Below are 16,321 nucleotides of genomic sequence, written 5' to 3' on the forward strand. Positions count from 1 at the left end.
TACCCTTCACATTTCACCTTAAATTTCACTTTCCTAGAGAGTTCTTCCCTGCTTCCCTAATGTGCATTCACAGCACCTTATTCTTATTTTGTATACTAAACATCTCAATTTGCAACTTATTAGTATATTTGCTCAATGTCTGTCACTGCTAGACTGTAAGCAACTTGGGTTTAGGACCATGTCTATTTTGCACACTGATGTATAGCTGATGCCAAGCACAATTCTTGGCACACAGTAGCTGGTCAAAAAATATTTGTTGAATAAATGAATCACCTTCCTTCTCAACATAATAAATTGTTCTGGAAAATTAAAAGAAACTCCTCTGGCTAGAATGCCAAGAAGCAGATAAGCTACCTGCATTCTTGATGTCTTTCTATTTCTGCCTGTGGGGAGCCTTACAGTTAAGATTAAACTGAATGAATCTATTTCTTGCAACCCAAAAATCCCAAACAAAATAAATGCTCAGCTCCAGCTGACAGTCTCCTTATCGTCCCTGCTCTTGCTCAAGTTTTATTTCCTGTCTGCAATGGTCCTGTCTTCTCTAATCTCCAAACCCTACTCGATATTAGCACAATTCAAACTTTACTTTCCTGAAGTCTTCCCTCATCCCTCCAGTCTCAACTGGATTTCTCCCTTGTCCGAGCACCTGTTGTATTTGTTGTCTTTTGCATTCATAGCAGCATCCAAGATTATACTTTTTTGAATATTAATTGCATGAATATCAATTGTGTGATGTAGGCTTTAAAAAGTCTCCTCCCGGGGCCGGCCCGGTGGCGCAAATGGTTAAGTGCGCATGCTCTACTGCCGCGGCCCGGGGTTCGTGGGTTCGGATCCCGGGCACGCACCGATGCACTGCTTGGCAAGCCATGCTGTGGCGGCATCCCATATAAAGTGGAGAAAGATGGGCACGGATGTTATCCGAGGGCCAGTCCTCCTCAGCAAAAAAAAAGGAGGATTGGCAGATGTTAGCACAGGACTGATCTTCCTCACAAAAAAAAAAAAAAAAGTCTCTTCCTATGAGGTTACTGGCTACCTAGAGATAACGATTCCCTCATACAATTTGGAACAATAGAAGTCCTCTAATCTGAAGCAATTGAGACTGGTGTCTGGTGTGTTAGGCAAAAGAGCTGGTTAAAGTGGAGATCCATAAAAAATATCTGAAACATTTTAATTAAAATATATAAATTTATATCCATCTGTTCATTTCTGATGTGAAGTTAAGCCTTCTCTATGAGAGTGATTTTAATAATTGAGTGCCCATACTCACAATGCATCAGTTTCTGTTTCATTCAAGTGGAATAAGCAGATAACACTTGGGAAATACAGGTGTAGAATCCTCTGAGATTTTTATGATTGTCCTTCAGTGTTTTATGGTTTTGCTCACACCTAACTTGATAGCAATTTTTTAAAAAGTGGCAGTTTTTAAAAAGTGACTGGCATTCATTGAGTCTTTTCTAAGCATTCAACTAATTTTCACAGAAACAGCTCCTGTCACACTTAAACCTTATCAGTTTATATAATACCTAATCAAATCACAGAATTGTAACAGGATTAAACATGTTTCTGAAGAGATACAACAGATTCTTGATAACATTAACTTGTGGCAGCAGATGCCCTCAGGCATAACTAATAATCCCACTGGCTCCAAGCAGTCATAGTGACCTGCGCATTATTCACGGTTTACAGAGAGAATGGTGAGTGTTGTTTAAACACTGGTGAAGAGTGATTAAAAGACAGTCAAGGCTTCTTTTGTTCCTTTATAACATCTAGCACAGACAAGAGTCTATGATCTGCCAGAAAGAGAGAAGAACTATAAAGGGGTATATAAGGTGAATGGGAAACATCCTATAGAGATTACCATCTGTCACAAGAGTCTCAAGGGCTCTGGATTTTGGGGGCTTAGCACTCCTGAGAATTGAGAAATAAAAGTGTCTGCATTCTGAAAACTATAATAGCATTTCAGAAGACAGTAAAACTGAACTTACCTGGGATCTGACTATCTGTGATTTATCATTCATTTCCTTCTCCTCCATGTTCCCCTCCTGGGAAAGTACAGCATTCTGAGAAGGCATAAATGGGAAAAAGAGAAAAGAAACATCTTGTCAATACATGACATTAAGGCTGAACGTAAAGCTTAAAGCTTTTTCTTTGTGTTGGGATGGCACACAATTTATAGAGAATCCCTCTAAGACATAAGCTTAAAGGCTGGATGACTTAACTGTGACATTCTTGTTCCTCTAATACACTGAGGAATTCAGTGCAGGCCTTTCTTCTGTGGTACAACTCCACTTGTGGCATATGGGAAGCTCAAGAGAGCTCAGTGGTTTTCAGCCTTAGCTACACATTTGGGGAATTTAAGAAAGATGCCAATGCTCAGCCCCAAATCCCAGAGATTTGGATTTAACTGGTCTGGTGTGGGCCTGGGCAACAGCATTTTAAATCCTAAAGTCTCCAAGTGATTTTAAGTGGGAGATGAGAACCACTGAGATGAGGTGATTCAGAGGACATATGTTGAGGGCCTATTTTTACTCTTTAAGGAGATAAATTCATCCCAAACTCAAACTCCAGAGGTCTTCTCTCCTCTCCTCTCTCCAAGATGATCCTTCTGATATACAAAGGAGATTTCATTCTTCTCACTTTTCAGAATGTTCACCTTCCTTTTTGAGTACCTGAATTCAGTTTTCCACCATGATTACTACACCTCTTCGCAGTTCTTAAGTTGTAATGTCATCAAAGCTTTGTTCTCTTCTAGCGTGACAGTCAGGAGATGCAGCAGTACTAACAGCTCCAATGTCCTTGTCAGTCCTTGAAAGCTAATTTTCCAGTGCCTTATAGGGAACAGCCACTCCCAGGTATTAAAGGTGTCTCATCTCTGATGAGAGCCTCAAGAGCCAATGGATATCCGCAAGAATGATTTCTGCTTCCCAGAGACAAACACTCTCAGAATCTTGCTTTGTTCATGCAGGGTTGAGACGTGGGGGCTCCTGAAAGGGGCTATTACTTTTTTTTTTTTCCCCTAAAGGCATCAAAACTTCACGTACAGACTTCACTATGATATACAAATCTGTCTGCTGGCAGATATCTTTATAAGATACAATTTCAGGTTGAGCACCTGTAATAAGATGCACCAGTCAGCAGAAGAAATCCAGCAGTCTCAGTTACCTAGGGACCTACAGAGTCTGTAAAAAGACATACAAACTATTCATTCACAAAGATAGAGCACAGTAGGGTGTGCAATTTTTTAAAACGATCAAAGAGCATTTTTACAATTTTTTAGATTCACACATTACAAAAAGCAGAGACGTATACAGATGCATCAACCAGAACGAATTTAGCCCCTGTCCTTTCCCACCCTCTTCTCAGAATAGAAAACATGTGGTCCTTGCCTAGTGAAAGACTTTCAGAAAGACTTTTCCTCTTTCTGAAGGAAAAACAGGCCTTTCACCAGCACCAATGAGACCGAAATGTATTGATTTGCTAACAATCATGAAAGAATACATTGTTTTTCTGTTAACAAAGGTTGACCTGCAAAACTTCTCTCAAAAGCTAGTGATGGAGGGGCTGGCCTGGTGGCGCAGTGGTTGGCTTCGCATGCTCCACTTTGGCAGTCCAGGGTTTGCAGGTTCGGATCCCAGGCGTGGACCTATGCACTGCTTGTCAAGCCATGCTGTGGCAGAATCCCATATACAAAATAGAGGCTGGCACAGGTGTTAGCTCAGTGACGATCTTCCTCAGCAAAAAGAGGAAGACTGGCAACAGATGTTAGCTCAGGGGCAATCTTCCTCGCCAAAAAAAAAAAAAACAAAACACCTAATGATGGAAATAAAGAACAAAGCTATTTCTGAGAAGCAATTTTTTTTAAAGAGAGAAAAGTGCAGGTCCAGTGGAATGGCCCTATTAGATAAGGAAGCCATTCACTGTCCGACATGGCACAAATCCAACATTTTACAACCAGTTTACTAAGAGGCAGACCTCTTAGGAGTAATTTAAAAGCACTTTAAGAACCAAGTCCTTATCTCACCAAGCTAAAGCTCTGAAAAGGTCCTACTGTCTGAGGAGCCAGTCAGAATCTGTGAGAATGCTCTGAGGTTTCAAACCCAATCACCTCAACAATATTTATTCACAACAACAAAAATCGTACTTACCAAGTTAGGCAGAACAGGGTTTCTCCTTCATATGTGCAAACTGAAAGGGACTCCAGAGATCACCTAGTTGAGGTTTTCCTAAAGTATGCTAAGTAACATCTTACTGTCTGTTACTCACAAAAAGGGATCAAATCAAGTTTGGAAAATGCTGGCTTCAACAAAGTTAAAAAGGTTTCTTTGCTGCCAATCTTCTCAGAGACTTTCATATGGTAATGTACATTGTGAATCCCAGAAAAACCCCAAAGGGATGAGGAGCAGTCAAATTATTATACATTGTATGCAACATTTCCCAAATATTGTTTTTTTGTGAGGAAGATCAGCTCTGAGCTAACCACTGACGATAATCCTTTTTTTTTTTTTTTTGCTGAGGCAGACTGGCCCTGAGCTAACACCCGCACCCACCTTCCTCTACTTTATATGGAACGCTGCCACAGCATGACTTGACAAGCGGTGTGTTGGTGTGCGCCTGGGATCTAAACCTGCGAACCCCAGGCCACCAAAGCGGAGCGTGTGCACTTAACCACTAGCGCCACCGGGCAGGCCCCCAAATAGTGTTAATTTGAGAATTTTTTTTATGGCAACTGATGGCGCCAGGGTTCCACAGAACACACCTTTGGAAACACTGATTTAGTTCTCAGTTCCTTGGTTAATGAAGAAGTCTGAAGCTGAAGATCACAGAGCTAAGCAAAAGAGCTGGTTCTAGAACCTAGGTCTCCTGAATCACAGTCCTGGGCTCCTTCTAGTATACTCTAAAGTCCTTCTTAGAACTTGTTCTCTTCCTTTTCCTTGTCTCATTTCATCCTTTTCTTCTTACAATTTCCCTTTTAATTCCCATATTGTAAAGAACACAAAAAGAAAGCCACTCCCCACCACCAAACCTGTAATTCTTCATACAATACACACGTAAACCTTTCCAGAGAAATCTGTGGGACTGCCACAGTCTTTCTCAAAAAAGTAACTATGATGGCCTGGAAAGTAACCAATTCCCTTGACTGCCTAAGGAATACTAGAATTACAATCAACTCAGATGGAGAATGACTCTGGGCTTAACAGTTTACCTGAAGTTCCTCCAAAAATCTGAGTGAACTTCACTGACCGTGTAGAAAACCCATGTAGTGGTTCTCAATCTGGGCTGTGCATCAGACACAGCCCAGATTTTAAAGTATAGAGATGTAAATACATGCATGTCCAGGCTCCACCAAAATGCTACTAAATCAGAATCTGCTGTGGTTAAGTCTGGCATCTATATACTTTTTAGATGCCCCGCAAATGATTTCTGATGCAAGCAAGAGTTCAGAACAACTATCAGAGCCTTTCATTTCCTTAACCCCAATAATTTTCACCATCAGTCGAGTTCTGTCACCCACTTCAAGGGCCACACCACTTCTGAAACCTTTCTTACCTTACAAAACACTAGACTGTGAATCAGGAGGCCTACGTTCTAGACTGGATGGGGAAGATGGTGAAGACAGGAGTGGCTTAGTAGATGGGGGAAAATAGAAAAAAGAGCAGTGTTTGTCAAAGCGTAGTCTGAAGATCACTTGAATCACAGTACTTGGTGAAAGAAAGATTCACTAGTCCTATCCCAGACCTAGTGAAATAGCACCTTCTGGGGTATTATTGGCCCTGGAATTTGCATTATAAGGTGTTTCCTCCTTGGAATCAGTCCATTTTTCCCAGCATCCCTACAGGCCTGAATGTAGCATGTATCTTCTCATTCCTATTTCTTTATCTTTCACTTTTCTTGACTCCTTCCTATCATCATTTAAAATAATTTAATGTGGCGCAGGCCCGGTGGTGTAGCGGTTAAGTTTGCGAGCTCTGCTTCAGCAGCCTGGGGTTCACAGTTGGGATCCCGGGCCCAGACCAATGCACCACTTGTCAAGCCATGCTGTGGTGGTGTCCCATATAAAGTAGAGGAAGATGGGCACGGATGTTAGCCCAGGGCCAATCTTCCTGCAAAAAGAGGAGGATTGGCAACAGATGTTAGCTCAGGGCTGATCTTCCTCACAAGAAAGAAAAAAAAGATACAAACCTGATCATGTCAGTCCCTCACTTGAAATTCTTCAGCGGCCTCCTACTGCTCTTAGGCTGGAGTACAAAGCCATAGAGACTCCTACGATCTGCTTCCTGACCTCTTAAGCCACTCTCCTGTTTGCTTCTGAGGCTTCATCCACACTATCCTGCTTTTAGGTGCTTAAATGTGCCATGTGTGGTACTGTACCCACCTTGCTCCTCTCCCCGGACAATACCTACTTTTCCTTCAGGTCTCAGCTTAAATCAAGGAAGATTTTCACATCAGAGACCAAGTGAGGTCCCTCTTTACACCTTCCTTTTTTAGGTAGCACTTTTTGTCGTTTTAATTATTTGTAGTGTCATCCACTTTTATTCATACCTCACCCCTGTGTGACGTTAACCTCCATGAAGGCAGGAAACTGTTCTGTCTTGTTTACCATTCTATATTCAAGGCCCAGTGTGTGGCTCATAGTAGGTACTCAATAAATATTTGCTAAATGAGTAAATTCAAGTGTTCTGGTGTTTGCTCTTCTACTTTTTAACTTTTTATTTTGAACCAATTTTAGACTTAAAGTTGCAAAAGTAGTACCGAGTTCCCATATACCATTCACCCTGCTTGTCCTAATGGGAACATTTTACATAACCATGATACAATGATTAAAACCAGGAATTTAACACTGGTACAATGTTATTAACTCAAATTATTCAAATTTCACCAGTTTGTCCACTAACGTTCTTCTTCTGGTCCAGGATCCCACATTACATTTAGTTGTTGTTTTCCTTGGTCTCCTCCAACCTGTTCCTCAGGCTTTCTGGCATTCATGAGCTTTCAAGAGTAGTGATGAGTTATTTTGTAGAATTTTGCCCCTCAGTTTGGGTTTGTCTGATGTTTTGTCACGATTGGAATAAAGTTAAGTATTTTTGTCAAGAATACCTCAGAAGTGATCTTGTGTCTTTCCTAGTGCATCAGATTAATGGGCTTATGATGTCAATATGTCTTATTAATGGTAACATTAACTTTTATCACTTGGTTAAGGTGGTGTCTACCAGGTTTCTCCACGGTAAAGTTATTATCTTTCCCTTTGTAGTTAATAAATATCTTGGGGGAGATACTTCAAGACTATGCAAATATCCTGATTCTTCTCAAACTCACTAATTTTAGCATCCATCAGTGTATCTTGCCTGCAGCAATTATTAACATAGTGTTTGTCCAATGGTGATTTTTCTATTTCCCTCTTTCCTAATAATTTATTAATTGGAACTTTTCTATAACGAAAAGCTGCTCCTTATCTCTTATTCATTTATTTATTAGCTTATTTACTTATATCTGTATGGACTCATGGTATTTATTTTACTCTAGAAGTTAAAGTCTAACACTATCATTATTTTATTGCACAAATTGTTCCAGCTTTGGCCATTGGCTGCTCCTGTGTTATTTCAACTAGCCTCTATCCTATTTTGAGTACCTCCTCACTTCCTGACAACATAAGATGCTCCAGGCTCTAGTATTTTCCCTGCCCAGCCCTGGAATCAACCACTTCTCCAAGGAACCCTGGTTCTTTTTATTGGAAAAGTGTTTAGAAATAAAGATCTGGGCGCTAGGTGTGCTAACTGCTATTGGGGTATCATTGCTTCTAGGTCCTCTCAGCGACAGAGCTAGGAAATATACATATGTATGCATATTAACCACACATATACAGTCATGCGCTGCATAACGATGTGTAGGTCAGTGATGGACTGCATATACGATGGTGGTCTCATAAGATTAGTACCTTGCAGCCTAGGTGTGTAGTAGGATACACCATCCAGGTTTGTGTAAGTACACTCTATGATGTTTGCACAACAGCAAAATAGCCTAATGATGTGTTTCTCAGAATGTATCCCTGTCGTTAAGTGACACATGACTATACATACTTCTACTGTGTCTATGTATTAAATACCATGAGTTCATACTGACACCTCTGATCCCAATCCGATATCACAGGGTTCATTTTAATCTTCTCCCTTTCCTTACTGGTAACTTCTTTCTTCAACAGTGAAAAATTATTGGCTCTCATTATCTACAACATATTTACTTACTTGTTCAATTTTGGTGTATACATAGAGTAGTTTCAGAATTGCTAACTCACACCCCTGTGAGAAACACATTTACTAATTTGATTACAGCATTTATGTAGAGTTCTCTTTGTCTTTAGCCTTACAGCATCCAGTCAAGATAGTGTTTCCTAAAATTATTTAGGATAGTTCTTTTCTTCGCCACTTCCTTCAGTGTGGTTATGTCATTCATTTTAATACAGTTAGGTCCCTTTGTTAGTGTCTATATTCATTCTCTTCTATTTTTATTCTATTTACTCTCAGGTAGCTTCACCCATTGCCATGGCTTCACTGATCATCTTTTCTGAGCTACATAACCAGATACATACCCAACCGCCTTACTGGACAACTCCACGTAGATGTCTCTCAGATTTCTCAAGCCTAACATGTCCAAAACTCATTTTCCCTTAAGTCTCTTGCCATAAATTTGCCATTGAGTAAAGTATATCAGAACACTGGCTGTATAGCCAAACTGACTGGGTTTGATTCCCAGCTCTACAACTTACTAACCATGTGAGTTTGGCTGAGTAAGTTACTCAACTTCTCTATGCTTCAATTTCCTCATCTGTGAGAGTAGTACCTACACCTACTTCATGGGTTTGTTGCGAGGATTAAGGAAGTGAATATTTGTAAATATTTAGAACATAATAGCACATAGTTAGCAATATTTATATATGTTACATATTATTCTTACTCTCCTATTATATTCTCCATCTCAATGAATAGCACTACCAAGCCTGAAACCTGAATGCCCTCACTGACCTCTTTCTTTCCCTTAGTCTCTCTAACCAATCAAATGTCAAAACCTGGTAAATTCACCCCATTAAGTATCTAGTGAATGTTTCATCTTCACTTCCACTACTTGGGTCAGGCCACTATCATCTCTCACGTTGATTACTGCCATGCCTGTCTAACTGGTCCTTGACTTTAGTCCAATATTTTCTTCACACTGCAGCCAGAGTGATCCTTCTCCACACCCCTTTTCCACTGTGGACACTTTCATTTTATTTTCTGACAAATATTAAAACAAAAATTTTAGTAAATATAGAAAGGCATAAAGAAAGTCACTTATAATGTCATTACCCAGAGATAACTAGTTCCTTTTTTGGGGGATATATCCTTTCAGGCTTTCCTATGCATACATACACACAATAACATGGCATATGTCGTTATTATATACGTAATTTTATTTTTTGAAACGTGTATTTTTATTGACAATATTGGGTATATCACTTCATGACAGAAAACAAAAATCTAAATATTCACTTCAAAAAACAGATTCAGGGGCCGGCCTGGTGGCTTAGCGGCTAAGTGCGCGTGCTCCGCTGCTGGCGGCCCGGGTTCTGATCCTGGGCTCGCACCAACGCACTGCTTCTCCGGCCATGCTGAGGCTGTGTCCCACATACAGCAACTAGAAGGACGTGCAACTATGACATACAACTATCTACTGGGGCTTTGGGGAAAAAAAGGAGGAGAATTGGCAATAGATGTTAGCTCAGAGCCGGTCTTCCTCAGCAAAAAGAGGAGGATTAGCACGGATGTTAGCTCAGGGCTGATCTTCCTCACAAAAAAAAAAAAAAAGATTCATAGTATATTCCATTACATGCAATACCTCAAATTTATTTAACAAGTTCATTATTAATAGATATTTAGGTTGTTTTCTTTCTTTTTTTTTTGCTGTTACAGACAACAGCAAACACTGTACAGTTTTGGCGTAATTCTGTCCGATTATTTCCTTAGGATAAATTCCTAGAAGTAGAAATGCTGGGTCAAAGAGAAGGCAAAATCTCTTCAGGGAGGTTGTATCAATTTACATATTCATCAACAATACATGAGAGTGATCATTAGCCACTGTTAGGCATTATTCTTTTTAAATCTAATACAGAGAAAGTATTTACTTGCTGCTTTAGTATGCAATTCTTAGATAACACGTGAGGCAGAACTTTTTATATTTTTAGCTTTTATACTTTTTGTTTTATAAATTACCCTTTCATATCATTTGCCCATTTTTCTACTGTATTGTCTTTTTCTTATTGATCTCTAAGAGTTTTCTATTATTGAGTATAGTGTGCAGTAAAGGACTAACTGAGCATGTCTAGATGGTCCAAACTTTGTACATTCCATGGAAAGGTTTGACCCTAGCCTGGCTACTGGGAGATAACCTATAAGCCCTTGGGATGTCCTGCCTTTTAAGAGCGTCTCTGTTTACCTGAGGCCTTGGGCCAGGTCAGAAAATTTATGCTAACAATGGGATTTATGGTGGGAATCTTGGACCACAGTATCAACTTGCCAACTATGGAGGGGCTGGAGACTGAAGGTCAGCAACTTGGGTGGTCAGTCATGCCTACATGACCAACTTCCAATAACAACTGGACACCAAGGCTTGGATGAGCTTCCCTGGTTGGCGATATTGCATACATATTGTCACATATCATTGCTGGGAGAATTAAGCACTACCCGCACAACTCCATTAGAGAGGACAACTGGAAGCTTGTACCTGGTCTCTCCTAGACCCTGCCCTAGGTGCTTTTATTTCTGTTGCTGATTTTAATCTGTATCCTTTCACTGTTAATACTCATGTTACTGTGAGTATAGCAGTTTTTGCTGAGTTCTGTAAGTTCTTCTAGCAAATCTTTGAACTTGAGGGTGGTCCTGGGGACCTGTGAACACAGATAGTAACTAGCAAATTCCTTGTCATAACCTAAATACACAAATATAGTCTCCATTTCATCATTTGTCTTTGATTTTTGCTACTTTAAAAAAAGAGTTAATTAAAAAATTTTCTGCATTATAATATCTGGGGTTTTCTTCCCCCTGCATGGGTCCTAAGCGTGTGTAAGGGTTTTGTTTTGGTTTTTTTTCCTTATACAAGTTATACATCTTAAGTTTTTTAGACAAGTTCTACATAAAAACACGAGCACACAAAACATAGGAGTATACAGAGAAAAATGTGAGTGCCCTTCAATGCCTCTTTTACCCCACTTCCCTCCCTCGAGGTAACTCACTGACAGTCACTTGGTATGTATCCTTTTCTGTGCATTTATGAACATATATAATGTAACCACATACACATTTAACATAATGCACATCACACTACATGCATTGTTCTGCAACATCTTTTATTCACTAAATGTCTTAAGAGATCTTTCTCTGTCTCAACTTCATAAAAAACTACCTTATTCTAGTTTATAGCAGCACAGTATTCCACTGTATGGATCTACCATAGCACATTCAATCATATCCCTAGGGAACATTTAAGCTGTACACATTTCTCACAATTGCAAACAATACTGCAATAAACATCTTTGTACATACATCCCTATGTACCTGAGCAAGTATTTCTGTAGGACAGATACTAGAATAGAACTTCTGAGCCACAGAGTGAGCTCATTAAACATTTTGGTAGGCATAGTCCAAGTGCCACTCAAGATGTCTTCCTGGTCAATTTTACAACCAGTGCCCTTCCTCACTTTCTTCAACACTTTATATTATCAATATTTTTATATTTTGCCAGTCTAACGGGTAAAAACTATCTTCGTCTTCGTTTGCATTCTGTGGTTACTTATGAGGTTAAGCATTTTTTAAATTGGTTATCTGTATTTCTTCTATAAATTTCCTGTGCATAGCCTCTGCCCATTTTTCTTTTTTGTGGTTAGCAGAGGCTCTTCACATATTATGCACATTAATCTTTTATGTCTTACACATGCAATATTGTGCAAATATTTTCATGGCTCTTATTTTTAGGCCTTTGTTCTTCTCACACCCAGAAATTTAAAATTTTGATATATTCTAATTAATTTTTCCCAGAGGGTTTTGTGTCCTGTTGGAGTAGTTTGGAATGGCTAGAGCATAAAGTGTATGGGTGGAAGGCAAAGCAGTATGCAATATTAAGATCATAAAGGGCTTCAAGAGCACTGCTAAGAAACTAGAACATTATCTTGATGGCTACAGGGAATCATGTAACAAGTTTTCAATAGAATGATTTTCAACAAACACTCCTTATTTAATAACTATCTACTGAACATCTACTAAGTGCTATGATCAAATCTGTCTCTTAGAAAATTATAATTTTTGAAGCTTTTACATTTCTCACAGTTTAAAATACGTTAAAAGAAATAGATCATTTTGTCAAAAGACATAATTAAGATGGATTTGCTCTGCCACATATTAAAACACATTTTACATTAAAACAAAAAGGTATCAGTGCAGAAACTGTCAGAGCAGTGAAAGAAACAATCTAGAAACAGACTGGCGTATGCACACGCCTGCAGAATATAATAAAAGTGTCACTTCAATTCCGTGCGAAAAGAATTCAATACACGATGGCAAGACAACTGGGGAAAAGGCATATTCCTATCTAACACGTTACAAAATGAACACCCGATAAAATACAGGTAAAAATGTAAAAATAAAAAAGAATATATTTTTAAACTCCTTTAAGAGTATGAGAAGAAAATAAAGGTTAATGTTTTAATAAACTTGAGATGGAGAAAAACTTTCCAAAAAATGATACCCACTCACGCCTACATAAAAATAATGTGCAGAAGATACGAGAGGAAAATACGTTTCTCCTCTTGGGAGACGGGGCCGTCCGGAAGGGACAGAGGCTCTCCGAAGGGGCGGAGGGCGCTGCTGGGAGTCTGCAGGTCGAGCGCAGCGCGGCTTCCGCGACCCGGCCGCCCTCGGCCGCCGCCCGCCCTCCCCGTCGCCTGCCGCCCGGCCCGCGGCGCGCGGCACTCACCAGCCTCCACAGGCGAAGGCCGCTCGGACGGCTCCGCCCCTTGACGCCGCCACAGCCGCCCGTCCGGACCGAAGCGGGAGAGGGTGAAGAGGGCCCTGATGCCTGAGCCAATGACGCCCAGCGACTGAGCCCTTGGGGCTGGACCAGCCGCCACCGCCAGGCGGACTCTGACGAAAGCCTTCCCGTAATGGCGACCGTGCTGCGGTGGCTTCGGACGCCTAATACGCATGCGCTGGGGGCGCCTTGGGCTGACCGCTTCCCACACGGCGAGTTGGGAACTTCCACCCGCGCCCCCAGGTCTGCTTTTCACCAGGGACGAGCTAACCCGGGAGCCCCCCCGGCCCCGCCCCCCGGCCCGCACAGAATTTCGCCCTGCGCGAGGGCTGAGGAGGCCTAGCCGAGGTCGCTGCCATAGCGCCTGCCAATCGGAAACGTTGGACTGCCAGGCTCCCGCGCGGTGACGCTGCTCCGTCGCTGATGCGACGACACAAACCATCACTCTTTTCAGTCCTGGAATACGCCCTCCACCGCACCCCCCAATTTTATATTGATGAAACTCAAAATATGATAATAATGATTGAATACCAGTTTTTTTTCATTTTTGGTAATAGAAGTCTACTGCTGAGAAGAATAGAATTCTTTTAATGGGGATAGTATTTTGCTTAAGTGGGATTCATAGTGTTCATCACTGAAACCGATTGCAAAGGTTCATATTTTAATGCTACTTTATAATGAGATTTTACATATGTCATCTTCGAAAACTTTTTAAATAGATAGGTACTGCCAAATACTGATATCCACGAGTATATGATTTATTTTCTTTAAAAATTTTTTAAAAATTATATATATATTTTTATTTCATTGCGGTCACATTGGTTTATAACATTGTATAAATTTCAGGTGTACATCATTATACTTCTATTTCTGCGTAGATTACATCATGTTCACCACCCAAATACTAATTACAATCCATCACCACACACATGTGCCTAATCATCCCTTTCGCCCTCCTCCCCCCTTCCCCTCTGGTAACCACCAATCACAAGTATATGATTTAAATTGAGCATATTCATTGCTTTGAAGGCGTTTATAGAATTCTATTATAGTCTTCTCTTGATAGTCACCTTTTAGCGTGTCATTAAGTGGCAGATGAATCACTTCTAAATGAAGGGTAGGTGGAAGCCCCTCAATTGCACTGTTAAATGGGTGTTGAAATACGGAAATGTCCTTTGCACTTGCATAGAGGTCTGAAAATGCTACTGGAACAATAGTTCGAGCTTGGAAAGCATATCCACTGCTAATTTTGTGTTGAGACAGGGATCTCACTTCTTGTTTTGACCTTTGAGAGCCCTGGAAGTGTATAAAGCAGCTTGACATTACTTCTGATTCAAATACTGTTGGTTGTCATCAAAATGACTTTACTGCAGTACAAGTTATATATTATCAGCTCTGTTTTGCCTTGTAATTTTAGGTTGAACTCGTTAAGAAACATTATCAAGTTTTCAGCAAAAGCTAATTTCCAAAGCCATTCAGTGTTTGATAAGTGGTTGAGGGCAATTCTCATTTAGAGAAATTTCAGTCTCAGCCTTGGGGTCACATCTTAATAAACTTTACCACTTTCAAGGCATCGAATTGCTGTGTGGTAGGGCCAGTCAGGATATTTAATTTCTATTTTTGACAAAAACTCATGAAACTAACAATGGTTAAGTCCATGAGAGCAAATAAAGTTCATCGTTGGCACTACTGGTACAATAACCCATGGTAGATTCTAGATTCAAATATTTTCCACAAAGTACCTGCTTAGCAAATTCCACTTGAGGTTGTACTGTTTGGGGTTTTCTCAACTTCTTTGAAAATATTCTGTCATGAGGTTGTTCTGTGCAGGCTATTCATAAAACCTGATTCTTCAGTCACTTCAAAATTGGCATTGACTCCTGAATAAACAAACAACAACTGAACAGTATCTGTAACATATGTTGACTCATCAAGAGCCAAGCAAACTTACTTTGGTTACAGCCTTATTTTCATTTTTTATCTTTGTGAAGAAATTCTGGTGTGATGAGATATTCCGTTTCTAATTTTCTAATTTTTCTGACTGTTGCTTTCTGACACAGTTATCCTGGTAATATCTGGCCTGTATTCAGCTTGGTTGTAGTATCCCAAGTGAGTAAATGGTTTGGCAGGTTCCTTGTAGGTTACAATGAACACACTCGTAGTTCTGTAAGACAAAAATCCAGATATAGTGTCATTCAGCTGGGTCCTCTGTTTAGAGTCTTGCAAGGCCAAAGTTAAGATGTCAGCAGAGCTATGTTCCATTCTGGAGGCTCTGGGGATGACTTCAATTTCAGTCTCATTCAGGTTGCTGGCTGAATGAGTTAGTTCCTTGTGGTTGTAGGACTGAGGTCCCCCATTCCTGGCTGCTGGTCACCAGGAGCCAGTCTTTGCTCCTAGAAGCTGCCCATATTCCTTCTCCTGCTTTCCATGGGGCTCCTCTCAAGCAATGGCAGGTTGAGTCCCTTTCATGCTTTGAATCTCTCTACTGCCTCTTCTACTGCATTTCACTGAGGTAGTGCTGGTGTTTTGAAAACACCAGGGCAACTCATGGTTTATAAAGGACAATAGGGTAGAGACTCAGCTTTTTGATTAGAAGTCTCATGCCAAAGTAGGAACGAAAGAATGGACTGCAGGTTACTTGCAGCAGTGAGTACCTACAAAAATTGTGAATGGGAGTAGGGAGGTTTAAAATCGAGAGTTAAACGTTTTGTTATTTTTCATTCTGAAATCCTGGGGTCTCTTGTTTTATTTCTATTAAGGTGCAAGTTCTTTAGAGGCAGGGGCTGTTCCTTGTTATTGATGTCTGCTACAGAGCCAGGAATAGTGGAGTCAGCCTCAGTAGGTGATTGTAGAAGGAATGAATCAAAAAAGGTGCAGTTATTAAGGTCCTGGATATAGTGTCCTAATGTCTTAAAAGCAAAAAACAAAAACAAGAACCAGTAACCAAAATAATAAATAGTTACAACTTGGTGTCATCAACTGGCACAAGGAAACTGTGAGAGTGGGTATCTGAAAAGATGAGACGCCATCCTATAGAATGTTATTCTTCGATAAAAAACAATAAAGTACTGATACATGCTACCACAAGGAACCTTGAAAAGTTATGCTAGGTGAAAGAAGCCAATCACAAAAGACCACATGTTGTAGGATTCCTTTTCTACGAAATGTCCAGAGTAGGCAAATCCATAGAGACAGATTTGTGGTCACCAGGGTCTGGAGAGAGGGGGAAATGAGGAGTGACTGCTAATGGGTACAGGATTTCTTTTTGGCG

At 40.3% G+C, this 16,321-nt stretch overlaps 1 protein-coding gene across 1 annotated transcript in view; it reads right to left on the bottom strand.

The window, feature by feature from the left end:
* The window catches only part of ZNF713 (zinc finger protein 713), a 42,530-nt gene extending 28,157 nt beyond the window's left edge, over positions 1-14,373 (bottom strand). Inside the window, exons 1-3 of the mRNA XM_058570545.1 lie at positions 14,121-14,373; positions 12,997-13,295; positions 1,986-2,060 (exon numbers count right to left, since the gene is read on the bottom strand). Of these exons, the coding sequence (XP_058426528.1) occupies positions 1,986-2,060; positions 12,997-13,295; positions 14,121-14,373 (627 nt within the window). The remainder of the gene's footprint in view (positions 1-1,985; positions 2,061-12,996; positions 13,296-14,120) is intronic.
* Positions 14,374-16,321: the final 1,948 nt, after the last annotated feature.

This window comes from Diceros bicornis, chromosome 26, assembly GCF_020826845.1.
Source record: "Diceros bicornis minor isolate mBicDic1 chromosome 26, mDicBic1.mat.cur, whole genome shotgun sequence".
Taxonomy (NCBI): Eukaryota; Metazoa; Chordata; class Mammalia; order Perissodactyla; family Rhinocerotidae; genus Diceros; species Diceros bicornis.